Source organism: Chlorocebus sabaeus, chromosome 2, assembly GCF_047675955.1.
Source record: "Chlorocebus sabaeus isolate Y175 chromosome 2, mChlSab1.0.hap1, whole genome shotgun sequence".
In the NCBI taxonomy this organism is placed as follows: Eukaryota; Metazoa; Chordata; class Mammalia; order Primates; family Cercopithecidae; genus Chlorocebus; species Chlorocebus sabaeus.
This window is the reverse complement of record NC_132905.1, coordinates 99,181,961-99,201,054: the sequence shown is the minus strand read 5'-3', so window position 1 is coordinate 99,201,054 and position 19,094 is coordinate 99,181,961. Positions and strand designations below refer to the sequence as shown.

At 56.3% G+C, this 19,094-nt stretch overlaps 1 protein-coding gene across 1 annotated transcript; it reads left to right on the top strand.

Moving 5' to 3' along the window:
- The first annotated feature begins 15,468 nt into the window (after positions 1-15,468).
- Positions 15,469-16,857, top strand: LOC103220153 (uncharacterized). Its single transcript, XM_073004971.1, has 3 exons — positions 15,469-15,478; positions 15,619-16,169; positions 16,344-16,857. The coding sequence occupies exons 1-3, from the start codon at positions 15,469-15,471 to the stop codon at positions 16,752-16,754; spliced, it is 972 nt and encodes a 323-aa protein (XP_072861072.1). The 3' UTR covers positions 16,755-16,857.
- Positions 16,858-19,094: the final 2,237 nt, after the last annotated feature.

Here is a 19,094-nt window from a genome sequence, read left to right as displayed (position 1 = left end):
GTCTGTTTCTGGACCCTCCATTCCACTTCACTGACCACTGTGTGGCCCGGTCCAGACTCCTATAGCTTTGTAGTGGGCATTGGCACCTGTGGTCTGAGTTCCTCGCTTTGGTCGTCTTCAAGGTCGTCTTGCTATTCTTACCCTGTCCATTCCCATGTAAACTTTAGCTTGGCAACCCCCCCCCAACCCCCAACACATACACTCACACACATCGGCCTGGATTTTAATGGGGATTACACGAAATTTATACATCAATTTTTGTGTTTGTTAACTTGTTTTTAATCCATAAACATATCATATCCCTTCCTTTATTTAAATCTTCTTTTTTTTTCTTTTTTTCTGTCACTCAGGCTGGAGTGCTGTGGTGAGATCTCCACTCACAGTAACCTCTGCCTCCCAGGTTCAAGTGATTCTCCTGCCTCAGCCTCCCAAGTATCTGGGATTGCAGGCACACACCTCCATGCCTGGCTAATTTTTGTATTTTTAGTAGAGATGGGGTTTCACCATGTGGGCCAGGCTGGTTGTGAACTCCTGATCTCAGGTTATCTGCCCACCTAGGACTCCTAAAATGTTGGGATTACAGGCGTGAGCCCCCAAGCCTGGCTTATTTAAATCTTCTTTAATCTACCTTAGTAAATGTTTTATTGTTTTTGGAATATTTTTCTAAAACAATTACTAGGTAGTTGATGCATTTTGATACTACCAAAATGGTATCATTTAAAAATTCTCATTTTCTAATTATTTGTTGCTGGTCTATATAAAAACAATTAATTTTTGTATATTTAGCTTGTATCCAGTGTTGTTGCTAAATTTGCTTTTTAAAAATAACAGCTTTAGGTCGGGCGCGGTGGCTCAAGCCTGTAATCCCAGCACTTTGGGAGGCCGAGGTGAGTGGATCACGAGGTCAGGAGATCGAGACCATCCTGGCTAACATGGTGAAACCCCATCTCTACTAAAAATACAAAAAAATTAGCCGGGCGTGGTGGCAGGCGCCTGTAGTCCCAGCTACTCGGGAGGCTGAGGCAGGAGAATGGCGTGAACCCAGGAGGCGGAGCTTGCAGTGAGCCGAGATAGTGCCACTGCACTCCAGCCTGGGCGACAGAGCAAGACTCCGCCTCAAAAAATAAAAAAAAAAAAAAAATAACAGCTTTATTAAAATATAATTCACATACCATACAGTTCACCTATGTAAAGTGTAGAGTTCAATGCTTGTTAGTATATTCACAGAATTGCACAACCGTCATTGCAATCAATTTTAGAACATTTTTATCATCCTCCCTCACAAAAAGTACAACAAACAAAAACCTGTACCAACACTAAGTTCATTTTTCATCCTAACACTCACCTAGAGATTATTTTGGATTTTCTACAAACACAATGAGGTTCCTGCTGTGCTTGTGTTGGGAAATCTGCCGGAACCTACAGGAGGGAAATTTTAATGAAAGCACGGGCCTGCTGGAAGACGAACTGGGCTTTTGAAAAGAAGGGCTGAGTTTGTGCTGACATGAACAAGGTACAGAGAGATCTAAATGCATGGTATAGTGCGTGTTTATGTTGTCCAGAACGGCTAATTAAAATGTTCATTCTAACCTTAGACGTGGATTGAGAATTAGGCAGATGTATACAGAATTGAATTAGGAGACTCGGGCTACCAAGAATTTTGAGTGATTCCAGTACAAGCTCCTGAGGGTCTCATCGGTAAAGGCATTTCTGAATGCATCTTCTTCCCCTCCCCAAAGAAGAAGATTAAATGTGCCAGGTCTGTAGGGAAGGTCAGCAGGTGTGCTTGTGACCAAGCCTCCGACCCCTCACCTGTGCCGCTGGCAGGCCGGGCCCCCAGGCAAACCCTAGCGTCCGACTGGATCAACTGAGCAGAACAACCCTGGATTAATTAGGCTTCTGCCCCGAGCTTGGGGGAGCCAGCCACAGAGACCCCGGGCGAGAAAGCTGGGCCAAGCACGAGCCTTCTTCTGTGGGGGGCACAGCAGTAGCTGCTGGAGTCATTCCCAGGGGTCGGAGGCATCCACCCCAGGCTGCCTCCAGGTGATTTGAGCAATGAAGAGAAAAAATTCTGTGTCAAAATATGTTTCTGTGTTAGCCTAAGGTAAACTGAGAGAAAGAATCCCTGTTTAAGAGAATTTCTGCATAAGTAAGGTTACAAGTCAGAGTGAATTTCTGCATAAGTAAGGTTCATAAATCAGAGCTTGTGATTCTCTGGGGGAAAATGTCGTAACAATGTAGGAAACTTTATTTAGACAAGTTTGCTCATTCTATAACTTTGGTACACATACTACTATAAAATGTCAAGTTTTAACACCGAAAATTAAATTTCTGAGGGTAGCCAGGTGAACAATTCCCTCTGAGGAGAGGGAAGATCCACATTTGATGATTTATTTTCCACCTTTCTCTCCTTTTCCCTGTCCTGGGACTTCCAGAAACCACGGGAGGTGGGGCCAGAAGAGAACAAGGATCTGAAAAATGCTCTCATTCTAACTCCCATGTGGCATGTGTGAGCCAGTCTTAGCTTTGGTTTGCACTTTCTGAAAGGAAGGAATTATGTCGAAACCTTAGTTTGAGAGATGATGGATTTCTGGGTGGAAATGAGCAAATGGATGGATGGATGGATGGATGGATAGATAGATGGATGGATGGATAGATGGGTGGATGGATGGTTGGATGGATGGATGGATGGATGGATGGGTGGGTGGGTGGGTGGGTGGGTGGATGGATGGTTGGGTGGGTGGATGGATGGGTGGGTGGATGGATGCGTGGATGGATGGGTGGTTGGGTGGATGGATGGGTGGGTGGGTGGATGGATGGGTGGGTGGATGGATGCGTGGATGGATGGGTGGGTGGGTGGATGGATGGGTGGGTGGATGGATGCGTGGATGGATGGGTGGGTGGGTGGATGGATGGGTGGGTGGGTGGGTGGGTGGATGGATGGTTGGGTGGGTGGATGGATGGGTGGGTGGATGGATGCATGGATGGATGGGTGGGTGGGTGGATGGATGGGTGGGTGGGTGGATGGATGGGTGGGTGGATGGGTGGGTGGGTGGATGGGTGGGTGGGTGGATGGATGGGTGGGTGGATGGATGGGTGGATGGATAGCTGGATGTGTGGGTGGGTGGGTGGATGGATGGATGGATGGGTGATTGGGTGGATGGACGGATGGATGACTGGATAGATGGATGGATAGATGGATGGATAGATGGGTAGATGGCTGGGTGGATGGCTGGGTGGATGGATGGCTGGGTGGATAGATGGATGGATGGGTGGACGAATGGATGGATATGGATGGATGGACAGGTGGGTGGATGGATGGATGGATGGATGGGTGAATGGACAGATGGGTGGGTGGGTGGATGGTTAGATGGATGGACGGATGGATGGATAGATGGATGGATAGATGGATTGGTGGGTGGATGGTTGGGTGGGTGGATGGATGGTTAGATGGATGGATGGATGGATGGTTGGGTGGGTGGATGGATGGTTAGATGGACGGATGGATGGATGGATGGATGGATGGATGGATGGATGGATGGGTGAATGGGTGGATGGATGGACGGATGGATGTGTGCAGAGGAAAGAGGCAATGTCATTGGTCTCCATGTGAATTCCAGCCAGCAAGACTACAATGCGCCTATGAGACCAAACTGTATTTTGTTTCCATTTTGAGGATAAGCTTACGCTTAGAAGAAAAATCACGGCTTCAGCTTCTGAGCTACTGGTCTGTAAATTGGCAACAGCACGAAGCAGATAATGGAATACGCTTGCTATGGACATGTGCCCAGACATGAAGCAGATAAGAGAATACGCTTGCTATGGACATGTGCCCAGACAAAGAACAGTGGCTAGTTGTTCAAATATTTCCTTCCAAGGCTAATATTTTCCAAAGGAAAAATATAACAAAGGTGATTACTGCCACATTTACATCTCTGCAAGGCCCCGTTTTATTTTTAACCTGATAAAAGGGACCGGAACTAGTGGATCCATGTCATGACGCACTTGTCAAAACCCACAAAATGTTTGACACAAGGAGTGAGCTCTAATGTGAGCTGTGTGTTCGCGTGACTGATAATTGTACCAAATGCAGCACAGGAAGCAGGGTGTCAGTCCCAGAGGAGCCGAGGCACTGGGGGCTCCCTGGACCTGACACTCAGTTTTTCTGTAAACCTAAAAATGCTCTAAGTAACAAAGTCCACTAATTAAAATGTTTAAAAAGGAGCCAAACCATGCTCCTTCTTTAATATATCTTCTATGCTTTTCCCAATGATAATATGAATCATTTTAAATGTCCGATCTGGAGATTTTCATATCGTTTTTGAAAGACTGGGCATTTTGGAAATCCCCTTTTGGGTCATGTCATTACCTGATACAGTTCATTAAACATTTTGTGAATGACTCTGACACACATGATGGCTCCCTTGTTTTCATTCATAAATGGGATTTTATAGAAGCACTGATTATGTCATCATATTATAAAGGCCTACAAAATTGCTCCTGAACCTGAATTGCAGGGTGAAATTTAAAGGCAAGCATCGCTAATAATATCAATGTGGAAAGCTATTGTATTTTGATCTTATTCCATTACGGTTTCTGACATTCTCAAATGGCCTTTGCACTTTGTAGGAATAGGGCATTAAGAAATAAATACCTGGCCATGTGCGGTGGCTCACACCTGTAATCTCAGCACTTTGGGAGGCCAAGGTGGGTGGATCATGAGGTCAGGAGATCGAGACCATCCTGGCTAACACCGTGAAACCCCATCTCTACCAAAAATACAAAACATTAGCCGGGCACGGTGGCGGCTCCTGTAGTCCCAGCTACTCGGGAGGCTGAGGCAGGAGAATGGCGTGAACCCGGGAGGCGGAGCTTGCAGTGAGCCGAGATCGCGCCACTGCACTCCAGCCTGGGCAACAGAGCGAGACTCCGTCTCAAATAAATAAATATCTGAGTGTCTTTTAAAAATTAGAATTCAACACCAAATTGTGGGTTATTTAAAAAAATATGTTAAAGACTGACTATTCTGAAGATAAAAACACCTTTTTTTCTCTTCTCAGAGAACTGTACGACCTTAAAACCATGCTCCCAGGAACGACCACCTGCAAGCTTGCGCTCTGACTCCCATCCCCAGACGTTCAGGCCAGTATGAGCAGAGAGGTTCCCAGCACCGTCACAAGACCCCGTGATACCATTTTAGACTCTTTTGTGGCTGTTGACAACACCACACACATGAAATTATGCTCACTGGAATCGAAATGTTCAGCTAAACAAAGAATTGTATTGGTCATGAAATTATTAACAGGAGGGATAACATTCCAGAGTGGGCCATTCAAGAATTTGAATTCAAATCATTCTCATGTAAGATGTTGGAGCTAGATTTACACCTATGCGTGTGCACCCACCAGGTCAAAGTCTCACTTCTGCCCTGCCCCTGCCACAACCACCCCAGAGTCGTCAAAGGGACAGGCTGGTGGGGACTTGGGTGCAGACGGGAGGTAGTGCCAGTTCAAGGCGTCCCCATGGTCAAGTTGTGGCTACCTGAGCACTGAAAGAAAAAAAAAAAATCATAGTTACTTAAAATAAACTTATTACCTAAAAACTGCAAACCCCCAGTGGTACACAAAGACAACTTCCTTTTTACTTGTCTAATGAATAGTACGAAACAGAGGCCAATTGATTCAGTACAAATGCTACTCGCTTGAGCTGGGTTTTCATTGTGTTTTCTTTTCTTTTTTTTTTTTTTTTTGAGATGGAGTTTTGTTCTTGTCGCCCAGGCTGGAGTGCAATGGCCCAATTTCGGCTCACTGCAACCTCTGCCTCCCGGGTTCAAGTGATTCTCCTGCCTCAGCCTCCCAAGTAGCTGGGATTACAGGCACCTGCTACCACGTTCAGCTATTTTTTGTATTTTTAGTACAGACGGGATTTCGCCATGTTGGCTAGGCTGGTCTTGAACTACTGACCTTGGGTGATCCACCTGCCTCGGCCTCCTGAAGTGCTGGGATTCCAGGCGTGAGCCTCCGCGCCCGGCCTGTCTTTGCTCTTAAAAGGTGCAGAAATATGCATTCGTTTTCTGGGGCTGCTGCAACACTGTTCCACAAACCTGATGGCTAAGAACAGAGGTTGTCTCACAGATCTGGAGCCAGAAGTCCCAGATCAAGGTGTGGGGGGGGCCGCACCCCCTCCACAGGTCCAGGGAGGGGTCACAGGTCTGAGGAGGGAGCCCTGGCCCAGGGAGGGGGGCACAGGTCCAGGGAGGGGGCACAGGTCTGGGGAGGGGCACAGGCCCAGGTAGCACAGGCAGCTGAAGGCCCAGTGGGACCCTGACCCCTGACGGCCAAAAACACGAGGGTGACAGGCAGGCATCACGGCCCAGAAAGGCCCCCAGCCCCGCCTTTACCTACAGGCCAAGCTTCCCCCCACCAGCCACCCCCACGGGCCTCTCAGCTGGCGTGGGACACAGAACAGCATGTTGACAAAAACCAACACAAAGGCGGCAAAGCTGCCGGCCACGTCTCAGTGACTGTGAATGGATACCGGGGTAACGGTGAGATGTGTCCACGCTGAAGGAGCCAGGGGGTGGGAGTGGAGCACTGGAGGCCCCGTCTCTGCTGGGCAGGACACGGGGGAGTGGAGCGCTGGAGGCCCCATCTCTGTTGGGCAGGGCACGGGGGAGCACAGACCCCATCGTGAGCACAGACAGAGGAGAGCTCGGACTCCTCACTCCAGGGAAGGCATGTGGCTGCCCCCACACTGCACCTGCAAGACTCGACCACACCAGGAAGACCAGATTCATTTACCTAGAAATCAAGAAAGGCTCACATTCAATCAACCAGACACATCACCTGAAAATTTGGGGAAAAAATACTAAAAGGAACCCAAAGATAGATAAAGAACAGCACCAGTGAAGACAGCAGGAGGCGGGGACTTGGTCAGATGAAGGCCCGACTCTGAGGCCAGTGCAGTGCGGGGTGAGGCTGCTGAGAAACTCCTGGGAGCCCCCACAGGCAGACACCGAGGGAGGGAACCGTTCCCAGCCACGGCTTTCTTGGCACGACATAAACCAAGAAGCCTTTGAAGCCTGCAAGACCCAGGACCTTCTCCAGTCAAAGGCCGCTGACATCTGCTCCGTCCGTGGAGGAACCAGACCCACAGGTCACAGAAACCGTGGCCGAACATTTGAAATGATGAAACTCTTCCCCACCAGTTCATTATGTCTCCAGGGCAGGCCCTAGAAGTAGAATTTCCTGGTTGAAAAGACGGCATCTTTAAAAACCATCACATAAGAACAACCCTAACTGTCTTCCCCATGCTGGCCAACGCCGGCAGCCGCCTGCCTCACTCACTCCTCCCCACACCGAAGGCTTCAGAGTAGTTCCAGGCGCTGGGGATCCATTGCCACAAAGCAGGGGGAAATCCCTGCCGTGCAAACTCACGTTCCAGTAAGAGATGAGGAGACAGGCTGCTGGGTGCTGGTTGGGAAAGTGAAGGGGGTTGTCAGAGGGGCCTTGCTGAGAAGACCCCGAGAATGGAGGAGGCCAGGAGCGAGGGAGGCCTGCGTGGTCCGGGGAACAGCATCGCAGGCAGAGGGAACGTCGAGGCAAAGGCGAGTCAGGTGTGTGCCCGGTGTTCCAGGTTGGAGAGTCCATGTAGCCAGAGGGTGGGGAGGGAGCAGAGGACCTCAGGGCGGGACATGGGTGAGTTGGGAGCCACCCTGGCGGGTCTGCCAGATCCTAACAGAGTTACCAGTCTTCTGGCTCAAAAGCCAGCTGTCGGCCAGAGAGCAAGCTTTGGGGGCTGCAAGAGGGGTGACATTGGTGTCTCCGCCCAGCTCAGGTGGGACAGGCCGGCCTGGCTGACCCTGGGGTTTCTTGTCTGTCTGAGCATCGTCCCCACCACCTTACACGTCGGATGCACGTGTGGACAGTGATGACTGGTGGGCCTTTGTGGGGTCTGGGCTCTGCACAGGGGCTTGGTGGTGAGGGAAGAGCGGGGACGGAAGGGAACCCGCTGTTGGTGAGAACGTGCCCAGGACACCTGATAGTGTCTCATCTCAGTCCTGCTGTGCCGCTCCTCCTGGCTGCTCCCACACGCCGCAGGCCCCTGGACTCACGTGGACAGGAAGATGGGGGCACCCGCCACAGAGGGGAATGGCCCAAGTCTGTCAATGCTCTCCAGGTAGCAGCTTGTTGACGGAGGGCAGGCTCCTCAGCCCCACTCATGGCTGCCCCAGTAAAGCAGTGGCAGAAGCCAGTGGTTGAGGGCACGTCTCGGGTTTACCTGCACTTGCTGGGAACTGGTTTTTGTTCCTCCAGGGGCCCCGTGGGGTGGTTTCCATCTCTGAATCACCCAGGACTCCAGACGACCTCCTCTTACACCATGGGCGGACGCTAAGGGGGTTGCTGGAGGCTTGAGAGATGCAAAAGAGGGAGCCTGCTGGATCCAGAATCCCCACTGTGTCTCCTCCTCGGTGTCCAGAGGATCAGCTGTGTATATACACAGACACACATATGCACAGACACACGGACGCACAGACACATAGACACACACACAGATGCACCAACACACAGATACACACTGACACACACACACACAGTGACACACACAGACACACAGACGCACGGACGCACAGACACATAGACACACACACAGATGCACCAACACACAGATACACACTGACACACACACACAGTGACACACACAGACACACAGACACACAGACACAGACACACTGACACAGACACATAGATGCACCAACACACAGACACACACATACAGTGACAGACACACACACACACAGATGCACCAACACACAGATACACACTGACACACACACAGACACAGTGACACACACAGACACACAGACGCACAGACACAGACACATAGATGCACCAACACATAGACACACACACACAGCGACAGACACACACAGACACAGATGCACTGATACACAGATACAGACAGACTCACAGACACGGACACACTGACACAGATGCACAGACACACACAAACACCACACATGGGCACACACACGGTCCTGAAATTTAGGGAATTCTAAGAAAGATTTTTAAATGTTTAGTTTATTATTTTATTATTTTCAAATAGAGTTTTGTTCATGTAAAACCTAAAAGTGGCTTTAAGGCGATTTGGGTTTTATAAATAATCCTCACTGTAAATAGTTCCAGGACAACATGAGAGGGGGCAGCAGCCCCTGCCCCAGCCCTCCCCCTGCCCGCTCTCAGCCCCTGCCGCGGCCCTCCCCCGCCTGCTCTCCGGATAGTCGGCCCCCGAGGGTGGGTGCCTGTCCTGCCAGCGATTCCTAAGGAGGAAGGTTAGGAATCCTCCAGATGTCCTGCGGGGGCCACCCCCCACCCGACCCGCCGCATGTGTCCCCTCCCTCACTGCCCACTCTTGGCTAAATCCACAGGCACTGCTTGTCACGGCTGGGCCCTGTACACACAGCATTCCCCTAATCATCTGGCCCAACTCAGCTCTCTGGAGGCTCAGGCTCCTCCTCCCAGGACACGACCCCCGCCCTCTACCACACTCCACAGCGTGCTGAGAGGGCCAGACCCATTCCCCACATCTCCCCACGGGGCAACCCCTTGGTGGGCTGTGGGCCTCCCAGCCTGGGTGGTCCTGGCCCTGCCCTTAGCCAGCCTGGCCTCCCTGGGCCACCCTGTGCTGAGCGGCCGCCCCCACCAAGGCTGAAGCTGCCCCCGGGCTGACCTTCTTCTGCCTTCGGAGCAGGTTCCCGCTGGCTCACTGGGTATGGCCCGTGGGGACAGTGGGAACCGGGGGTCTCAGCATTCCTTCCAAAGATGCACAGCCCAGACTAGAATGAGGTGCTCATCTCCAGGGAAAAATTAAAGCAGAGAGCAGGAGGGTTCCGAAAACTCACTCATCAGAAAAGTGATATTTTAATGCAATACTTTTCAAAATCAAGAGTAATGCAAAAAATATCCATGACAAAAAGTCAAAACAAAAAAGGACATTCTTCTTTTCAAAAGAAGTCTTATTTCTTTCCAGTTCATTTTCCAAAAGTCTGAGGTGGTTGGGGGCCGCCGTGGATCGCTTCCCGTCCTCTGCCCCCATGCGGGGCTGTGGATGGAAGCTTCTCACCAATGCCCGGTGGCTCCACCCTGAAGGCCCCTCAGGCTCCTGGAGTGGCTCCACCTCCCCTCCCCTTTCCCACAACCCACCCCCCACCCATCTTGAGACCCTCCACCCTAGCAGAGGCCCCACCTCGGAGTTCCTGACCTGATGAGAGTCCACCCCCTCCCCCGCCACGGCCAGGGCCCCCCCCGCCCCCAGTTTCACCCAGAGACCCCACTCTGCCCCGTGAGGGTCCTTCCACCTGGGGCTGAGAAGGAGGACACCAGGCAGTGTTTGAGGAACCCCCTTCTGTGGAGACCTTCCAGTGGTTATGTTGGGTGAAAAGAAGGAAAACGATTGTGAAGAAGCCAGTCGGCTGTCCAGTGCCCAGCCCTGTGCCAAGCCCTGATCAACCTCCACCCCGAGGCCGTGGGCCCTGGCCACCCTCCTCCCGAGGCCGTGGGCCCTGACCATCTTTAACCCTGAGGCCCTGGACCCTGACACCCTTCCATCCTGAGGCCCTGAACCCTGACCCCCCTCCACCCTGAGGCCCTGGTCCCAGCCTGGCTGGGCCCCAGAGCAGTGAGCAGGGCAGCAGGGCGGAGTGAGCAGGTCCCCTCAGGTGACCATCAGGTGACGCCTGGTCCTGGGCACCCTGCATCCACTGTGCTTGGCCAGTGGCCCCTCCACTCAACGCTCCCAGAGGCCTGGGCTGACCCCGGCTGCCCTAACTGTGTTCGTGTATGGTACCTGAGGACTCAGGCCAGACAAGTGTCTATCAAGGGCAGCAGATACTGGGGCACCTGGCCCGAGGCCACAGGGACAAGCAGCCTCCCGCAGAGCCTGGCATGTGGGGGTTTGAATGCTCTCATCTCCCTGTTTAATGATTTCCTCAGCAAACACATCCTCAGAATTGCTCAAGGCTGAGGTCACTGTTCAGCTCAGCTTCCCAGGAGCCTGTGAAGACATTTGAAAAAGGGTCCACTGAAAACAGCACGGGCTGGGCTGCCAGCAACTTGGTAGGTGGGAGGGCAACTTCCAAACAGTCCTCCAGTCAGAAAACAAAATGGTAAAAAGACGTCTCCTTTGGGAGCCTGGTCTGTGACAGATGCACCTTTGAAATCCTGGGCCTGGTGTCTGTCCATCTGGGGCCAGACGAGCACTGAGTTCTTCAAGAGACGGTGGGGTTAGGACGCTGCACCCGTCCCTGGCGGAATTCCAGGTGGAGCTGGGAAAAGCATTGCTCCCACACACAAGAAAAAAGCTACAACAACTGCACGTCAACAGCGCGTGACCAGTCCAGGAGCCCGGAACCAACCTGGAAGAGGCAGGTTCCTCTGCGGGTGGGACCCTGGGCAGGTGCCAGGCCAGGACACCATGTCAGCTGGTGAGAAATGTGAGCTGGGGATGGTCAGCAGACTGCGGCCTGGGGTGGCTGCTGGGCGGGGTGGAGATCGGGAATCCCCCCAGGCTCTTCCCACAGTACTGGCTGAGGGGTGGCACCCTCCGGGACCACGGAGCCCAGGGAGGCCTGGGGTACTGGGATGTGGGTACATGTGCTGTGAGCAGTGCACCTGGAGGAGGGGCTGGAGAACTCTGAGCAACCTGAGCCCAGGCCCACGGCGGAGGATGTCCCTCTGGGCTCGGCAGTGGGCAAGACCAGGAGAGCTGTGAGGGACAGGTCTCTCTCTCTCCAACCCCTCGGGAAGTGAAGCCCCAGGGCCAGGCAGAGATAAGCACAGCTGTGTCTGGAGCAGCCTGAGGGTCACCGTGGCCACAGCAGACATCAAGCCAGGGGACTCCTGCAGGGCTGGGCTCAGCCCCATGGTAAAGGTAGGCAGAGGGTGGGGGCTGTTACGGGCTGAGTGGTGTCCCCCAGATCCATGCATCAAAGCCCTAATGGCCAGGACCCCAGAAGGTGACTGTATTTGGAGACAGCTTTTAAAGAGGTGATTAAGGTAAAATTCATTCCTTAGGGCAGGCCCTGATCCAGCCTGCCTGGGGTCCTTCTAAGGGGAAGGGAGGACACAGACACACGGAGGGACCACCCTGCGAGGACCCAGGGAATAGACGCCGCCCACAAGCCAAGGAGAGGCCTTGGGAGGAACCAGGCCTGCCACACCGGGACCTGGGACGTCCAGCCTCCAGGACGGAGAGAAATAACGGTCTGCTGTGGAAGCCGCAGCAGAAAACTTAAAAACTTGAACAGGATGCTCTGCTGCTGGCATGAGAGACGTTTTCCTGCGAGGCTGGGCAACTCCTCCACTGCTGGTGGACGGAAAATGGGGTGGCCTCCACGTGCCTGGTTTATCCCAGAGAGGGGAGGACCTGGGTACGCACAAGCGCACAGCCTGTGTGGCAGCGTCCGTTGCGGCAATGTCAGGACCGTGACGGCTGGAAAGGACCCGGAGTGCCACCCTGGTAATGGGGTGACAGACGGGAGCATCTGAGGCAGGAGGTGGGGCTCAGATACTGGACCACATGGAGGACTGGCTAACACAGGGCGGGGCAGAGGCAGCTTTCCATGAGACACGCCCTCCCGTGTGACATGTCAGTTAACGGTTGCCATGGCAATACCTGGGTGCTACTGCCCCTTTCCATGGCAACCACCCCACCACCCAAGAGTTACTACTCCTTCCCTAGAATGAGCGCCCACCCCACGCAAGGCCTGTGCCAGGGTGGGGTCCGAGATGTGTGGGGCTGTCTGTGGCCTTGTCGGCCTCGTGGGCACAGTGCAGACTTGGACACAGGTGGCAGGGCCGGGCGCTCGGAGCTGAGAACGGGTCCAGGAAATGCTGACACCAGCTAAGCTCCTGCTGTGAGACCCCTGACCCCCACCCTTTCTGATGGCATCACCCTCAGGGACAGCCTGCAAGTTCAGCGACGATGTCTCCATTTCACAGATGAAAAGGCTGAGGCTTGGTGCCAAGGGCTTCCCACATATCTGGGAGTGAGTGCTGTCCTCAGGCCAAGCCACCCTGGGTCCCTGGGAACTCGCTGCATCCTGTGGGTCAAGGGTTTCCCTGTGAGTCCCCCGCCCAGATCCCCTTGGCACCAACAGCAGCTTGGCACCAACACCTCCCCTGACTGCACAAAGAGAACAGCCACTGTCCCAGAACCCACCCACCTCAATGCCCTGCACGGCTACACACCCAGCCCTGCAGGCGGCAGCCCCAGGCGCAACAGACACCTCCTCACACACCTCCAGGTCCCCAGCGTGGCGCAGCCTCCAAGCACCTGACCACTGTGCCAGCTTCCGGTCCACCTGGCCCAGGCCCGCTCCCCTGGACTCACACCCCAGGCCTCCCGTCTGCACCAGCGTCTGCAGGCCCAGATCCTTCCACAGCCCTCCCAGCTGAGGACACACCCCAGGCCTCGAGGGGCCTCCTGGTCTCCACCTGCACCCACAAAGGTCTCTGCATCTCTGCCCGGCAGCCTCCTTCCCGCAGCTCCACCTCTGCCTTGGGACACTTGCCCAGCGTCCCCTCTGTCCCTCCACTCTCCCCTGGGTCTTCACACCCCCAGTGTCACCTCAACACGCCCTCGCTGACCTGCCATCCAGCCACATCCCCACCATCAGCACTGCCCTCACGCCACTGTGTGGGTCTCTCCCTTGGGTCTCTGCCCCGGCCGCCCCCAGGGCCTCTTCCTTGAGAGCAGGGCAGGTTCTGTGTGTTTCTTCCCCATGGGCTATCCCCAGCACCAAGCACAGCACCTGCCACACAGCAGGTGCTTCCCAAATAGAGCGGGGCGGGGTTTACACCGTTTGACTCCTCAGGCCACCTCTTTCCATTGCACACAGAAGGGGAGGAGTCGTTGTCACCCAGGCAGTCAGGGGAGGCTTCCTGGAAGAGGTGATTGGGGAACTGGGCTTTGAAGGATGAGGATGCCCACACCTCACCAGGCAGCAAAGCCCGGAGGTAGCAATGCAGCCTGTGAGCTGTGCCAGGGTGAATGCCAGCGGAATGTTAGAGTCAGCTCCAGCCAGGGGTGGGGCAGGAGGGAGAGAGCAGAAAAGAAGAGGAGGAGGTATCAGGAAGGGCCAGCGAGGGCCTCCACACCCAGCCACAGAGCGTGGGGCTGTCCTGTGAACACTGGGCATTGTCAGGGTGACTAAGAGATGACCAGCGCGGTGGTATCGGGGAAGCCCAAGGCCAGGACTTAGGGGGACCCAGGGCCCTCAACACACAGCTACAGCACGTCTGGGGCAGATCGACGGGACCGTATGGGCCAGGGCAGACACCGGGCGCCGGGTCAGACAGTGACCTCTGACAGTGTGTCCCCACTGCTCATGCGCTCATGGTTCAGTGCTTTGAGGGACATCGGATGATGCTGTGGGGGCAGGAGCAGGGAAGTGGACCCGAGTCCCACCCGGGCGTGTGGCGAGCCTCCTGCGTGCATTCTTCCGGAAGCTTCCCCAAGGTGTCCGTACATGTTTTTCTGTGGAAGTTCTCATCCTCTGCACCTCAGCGGCTGACTGGGGCCCATGCTGCAGCCTGGGGAGGTGCAACCCCCAAGGCCCCCCAAGGACGAGCCGGCCAGACGGTCCCGAGGGCCACAGCTGGAGGAGGGTCTTCCGGGCTTGGGCTGGGGACAAAGCCCCTTTGTGCCTTCCTGGCCGAGGCCCCATGGAGGACAGAGCTCCTTTCAAGGCCGCCCTGATCCTCCACAGTGAAGGCTGACTGGGTTTCGGGGATCCTGGGGCAACACCCTGTGGTCGACACCACGGACTGATTCGAAACAGCTGGCAAAGGCGCCAGGGCCCTGCGTCGTAGGGGGTGGTTTCAGCCTTTTCTAATCCGGGCTCTGACTCAGTTACCAACAGAGTGGGCCCAGAGCCTCCCAGGGGGCTGGTTAACACCCCCAACCTGATACAAGGGCCCAGAGCCTCCCGGGGCTGGTTAACCCCCCCAACCCCGATACAAGGGCCCAGAGCCTCCCAGGGAGCTGGTTAACACCCCCCAACCCCGATACAAGGGCCCAGAGCCTCCCAGGGGCTGGTTAACACCCCCCCAACCCTGATACAAGGGCCCAGAGCCTCCCAGGGGCTGGTTAATACCCCCCAACCCTGATACAAGGGCCCAGAGCCTCCCGGGGCTTTGCCAACTCCATGTGAAGACGACTTCAAGGCAGGGGCCACATGGGATGAGCCTGCATGGCAGGGGAGTGGCAGCCAAGGCCGAGACACAGACAAGCGCAGGGTCCAAGGAGACAGCAGTTCAGCCAGGCCCCTCAGAGGGCAGATGAGGGCCACAGCACAGCCCACAGGGACCACAGCCCACGTAACCTCAGCCCACGGAACCACAGCCCACAGAACCACAGCCCACAGAACCACAGCCCGTGGAGGGACCACAGCCCACTGGGACCACTGCCATGGAGCAAGGTTGGTGTCAGACAGCCAGGTGGAACCAGGTTGTGAACAGCCCCGATGCACCCTGCACCTTGCTCCTGGGATGCAGGCACAGCAGTCTCAACCCTCATGGGGGCCCAGCCTGGAGTCTGCTGCTCACTGAGGCTGCTCAGGAATCCCAGGGTGGGAAAGTGGGGCCGGGCAGTGGAGGGAAGCACCTACTCCTGGGGATGGGGTGTTGACACCTTTAGTGGGGGTTGGGGAGAGGAAGCTCTCCCAGGAACCACTGGCTCCCACCCTCTGCACTCTGCCCACGGCTCAGGCCTCCCACAAGCGTGGGCACCAGTGTCCTGCAGATAAGGGGGTTTTGTGGGTTTTCCCACCGGAACAGGCCAGTGGGACTTGCTGGGGTGTAGGTGGCTGGGCCACAGGTGTGGGTGGGTGTCACAGGCGATGGGGGAGGCTGGGGTGGGAAGGACGTGTCCACCTGCCACGCTGGGTCCCGGCTTCTCAGGGCTGTCCCGCTGGGCAGGGGTCCCCCACCCTCAGGGCACCTGCTCCTCCCGGGACGGCTCCTCCTTGGGGTCTTCCCTGCACCCCGGCCTCGAGGCCCCTCCGCACAGGCTCCTTTCAGCCCCGTCTCCTACGACTGTTCATTGCCGAGGAGCCCCACGTGATCCGTCCCCTGCCCTACTGGCACCGACTCTCCTTTATCCACTGGGATGTGAGTGAGCCCAAAGTGGGGGCACGGGGACGGGAATCGGGTGCTATGGCACCCATGGTGGCTGGGGATCCACTTTAAGATGGTGCAGGTGAAGAGGCCTCAGGCTGAGTCTGGGTGGCAGCTGGAATGGGACCCGCTGGCCTGAGGTATTGAGGGGGTCCTTCCCCCCTTCAGGCCCACACTCCATGGGACGCACGGCCACACTGTGGATGGGCACTGCCCTCTACACTCAGCCCCACCCAGCGGCCACTTCTGTCCACATCCTGCTGGCTAGAGGCCTGGGCATCAGACACCCCTAGACCGCCTGCCCCATGTTTGAGCAGACCCCACCTTCTGCCCTGGGGATTCCTGGCTGGGTGGTCAACAAGGGGAGTCTGGGGGTTCAGCACCCAACTCTGCTCGGCCAACATCCCCCTCGGGACTCACCTGGCCCCTGGGGGCCTCGGACACTGGGAGCACGGTGGACAGTTCACACTGAGCTCTCGCCTAGACGGTCCCAACCCAGACACAAATGCAGGAGCTCTTCCTCCTCCAGCATCCACAGTCACCCAGGATGCACCACGGCACCCAGACCCAGCTTCCTGACCCAGCCCTGCCCCTTCCTAGCTCAGGCCAGGGCCTAGGAGACCCCTCCACATCCCTCACCCCCACCCTACCCCATCACCTCCCTTCCACCCCCACCCCTTCACCTGCCTCCTGCCCCCCTCACCTCCCTCCCACCCCAAACCCTTCACTTCCCTCTCACCCCCACTCACCTCCCTCCCACCCCCATCCCCTCACCTCCCTTCCGCCCCCACCCCCTCACCTCCCTCTCACCCCCTCCCCTCCCTCCCACTCCCTCCCTCCTACTCCCCGGCACCCCTCATGTCTGGCTCCCTGGGAGGGTGACTCTGTCCTCAGTGTCCTGTCCGCCTCCACTGATGTCCGCTGACTGCCATTCACTCAAGGCTCAGCCTTCTCAGCCCCCCGGGCAGGACGGTGCCTCCTCCCGTTACTGCCGGAACTCCCCAGGCAGAGTGCATGGGTTTCTCACCTGGAGTTGCTGATGTCCGCTGACTGCCATTCACTCAAGGCTCAGCCTTCTCAGCCCCCTGGGCAGGACGGTGCCTCCTCCCGTCACTGCCGGAACTCCCCAGGCAGAGTGCATGGGTTTCTCATCTGGAGCTGCTGAGCCCCACCTGTGTGGGGTCCTGGGGCTGTCCCAGTCCTCAGAGCAGGCTCAGCTCATGGTGAGTGCTGGGGGGTGGGGAGGCTGAAAGAAGAAACTATAGGTGAGGCACCTGCAGGTCGGGAGGGAGGAGGGGCGGGCGGGGGAGGCGCCTTTAGGATGAGCCCAGTGAGGGTGACCCAGGGGACACAGTGCAGATCCCAGGAGCCCACACCCACTGGAGACCTTAGGGAGAGCTCCAGGCCCAGCACACCTGCCCCAGCCTTAGCCCAGGAACCCTGCCCTGTCGGGGAAGGAATGTGTGGAATGTTCCAGCAAAGAAGAGGTGAGTGGCACGGAGACCCTGGCCAGGTGAGGGACAGTGAGACCCTGGCCAGGTGAGGGGCACTGAGACCCCAGTGACCCCCAGGAGTGCTGTGGCCTGGAAGGAAGCAGAGGGGAGCTGACCAGTGAGCTGCAGGCCTGCCCACACCTGTGGCCCTGCTGGGACCCCTGGGGGCTTGGGGAGGGCTCTCTGGGGCTGGTGGCCTCCCAGTTTGGGGAGGTGATGTTTTCACTTTCAGAGTTCCCACGAAAATGAGCTCGCATCCCTGGGGATTTTCTGCTTGACCAGCACCCCATGAGACTGCCCTTGTGCAGCTGCCAGCCCAGCCCTCCCTGAGCGCCTTCCAGGGCCTGGCCCCAGGTCTGCAGGCAGGAGCCTCCGTGTAGGCAGCACCTGAGAACTTTCAGGTTTATTAAGGCGGAGGTGATTGAGGAGTGAAGCGCAGGGGTTGGAGGTGATTTTGTCCCAGGTGGAGAGGGTCCTGAGCTTGGCAAGAAGGCAAAGGGCAGCTGCATGAGTGCACACACGGCTGGCACAGAGCACCAGCCTCCTGGGGCCCACCCTGAGCTCAAGCTCTCGAGTCAGGGACGCAGACGATGGGCAGAGCCGTCCTGGCATCAGGGGGCATCCAGATGGCTCCTCCTGACAGACAGCCAGACTCTGCATGCAGGTTTGGCGGCACCGGCTCCGGGTTCTGGGCCCGCCTGGAGTACCTGCTCTGGCCAGGATGGGGTCAGTTCCCTGCATCCCTGGGTGTGGGCCAGGGCTGGGCATGGGGGGTGGTAAAGTTTGGGTGTCTCGAAGGAGAACACTGAGTCCTCCCAAGAGTCCCAGGCAGGACAGGACCTGGGTGGGGGCGAAATGGTGGCCATGGCTTCCCGCCCCACGCTGTCCTCAACGCCTCAGGGCTTGGGAAACAGCTCAGCAAGGAGGAACTCAGGGCCCTGTCCCCGACTCCATCCTGGGGAACCGTCAGACGTTGTGAGGCTCGGCCAGCCTGGAGGTGGCATCAGAGGGACTGCTGTGAGCAGAGGGCACTATGCAGAGATTCGAAGAGTCTGAGACTCCGAGACCTGCCTGAGGGGAGGGGGCTCAGGAGACGGAGTCCAGGCCATGACCTTGACCTGAGGGCTAAACACGGAGCAGGGGGAGGAAGGGCAGGGCCAGGACAGGAGAACCCATGTGAGGAAGAGGAGGGACGGGGCCGGGATGGCAGAACCCACGTGAGGAAGAGGAGGACGGGGCCGGGATGGCAGGACCCACACAAGGAAGAGGACGGGCCTGGGATGGCAGAATCTATGTGAGGAAGAGGAGAATGGGGCTGGGACGGCAGAACCCACACGAGGAAGAGGAGATCTACCACCCCTGTGATGGGGACTGAGGGTCGGCCTCTCTAACAAGCTGCTGGTGATGGTGACGTGATGTGATGATG

Bases quoted from the DNA above. Each gene is read 5' to 3' on its own strand.
- LOC103220153 (XM_073004971.1), top strand. The intron at 16,170-16,343 runs GTGAGTGAGCCC...TCCCCCCTTCAG, and splicing joins TCTCCTTTATCCACTGGGAT to GCCCACACTCCATGGGACGC.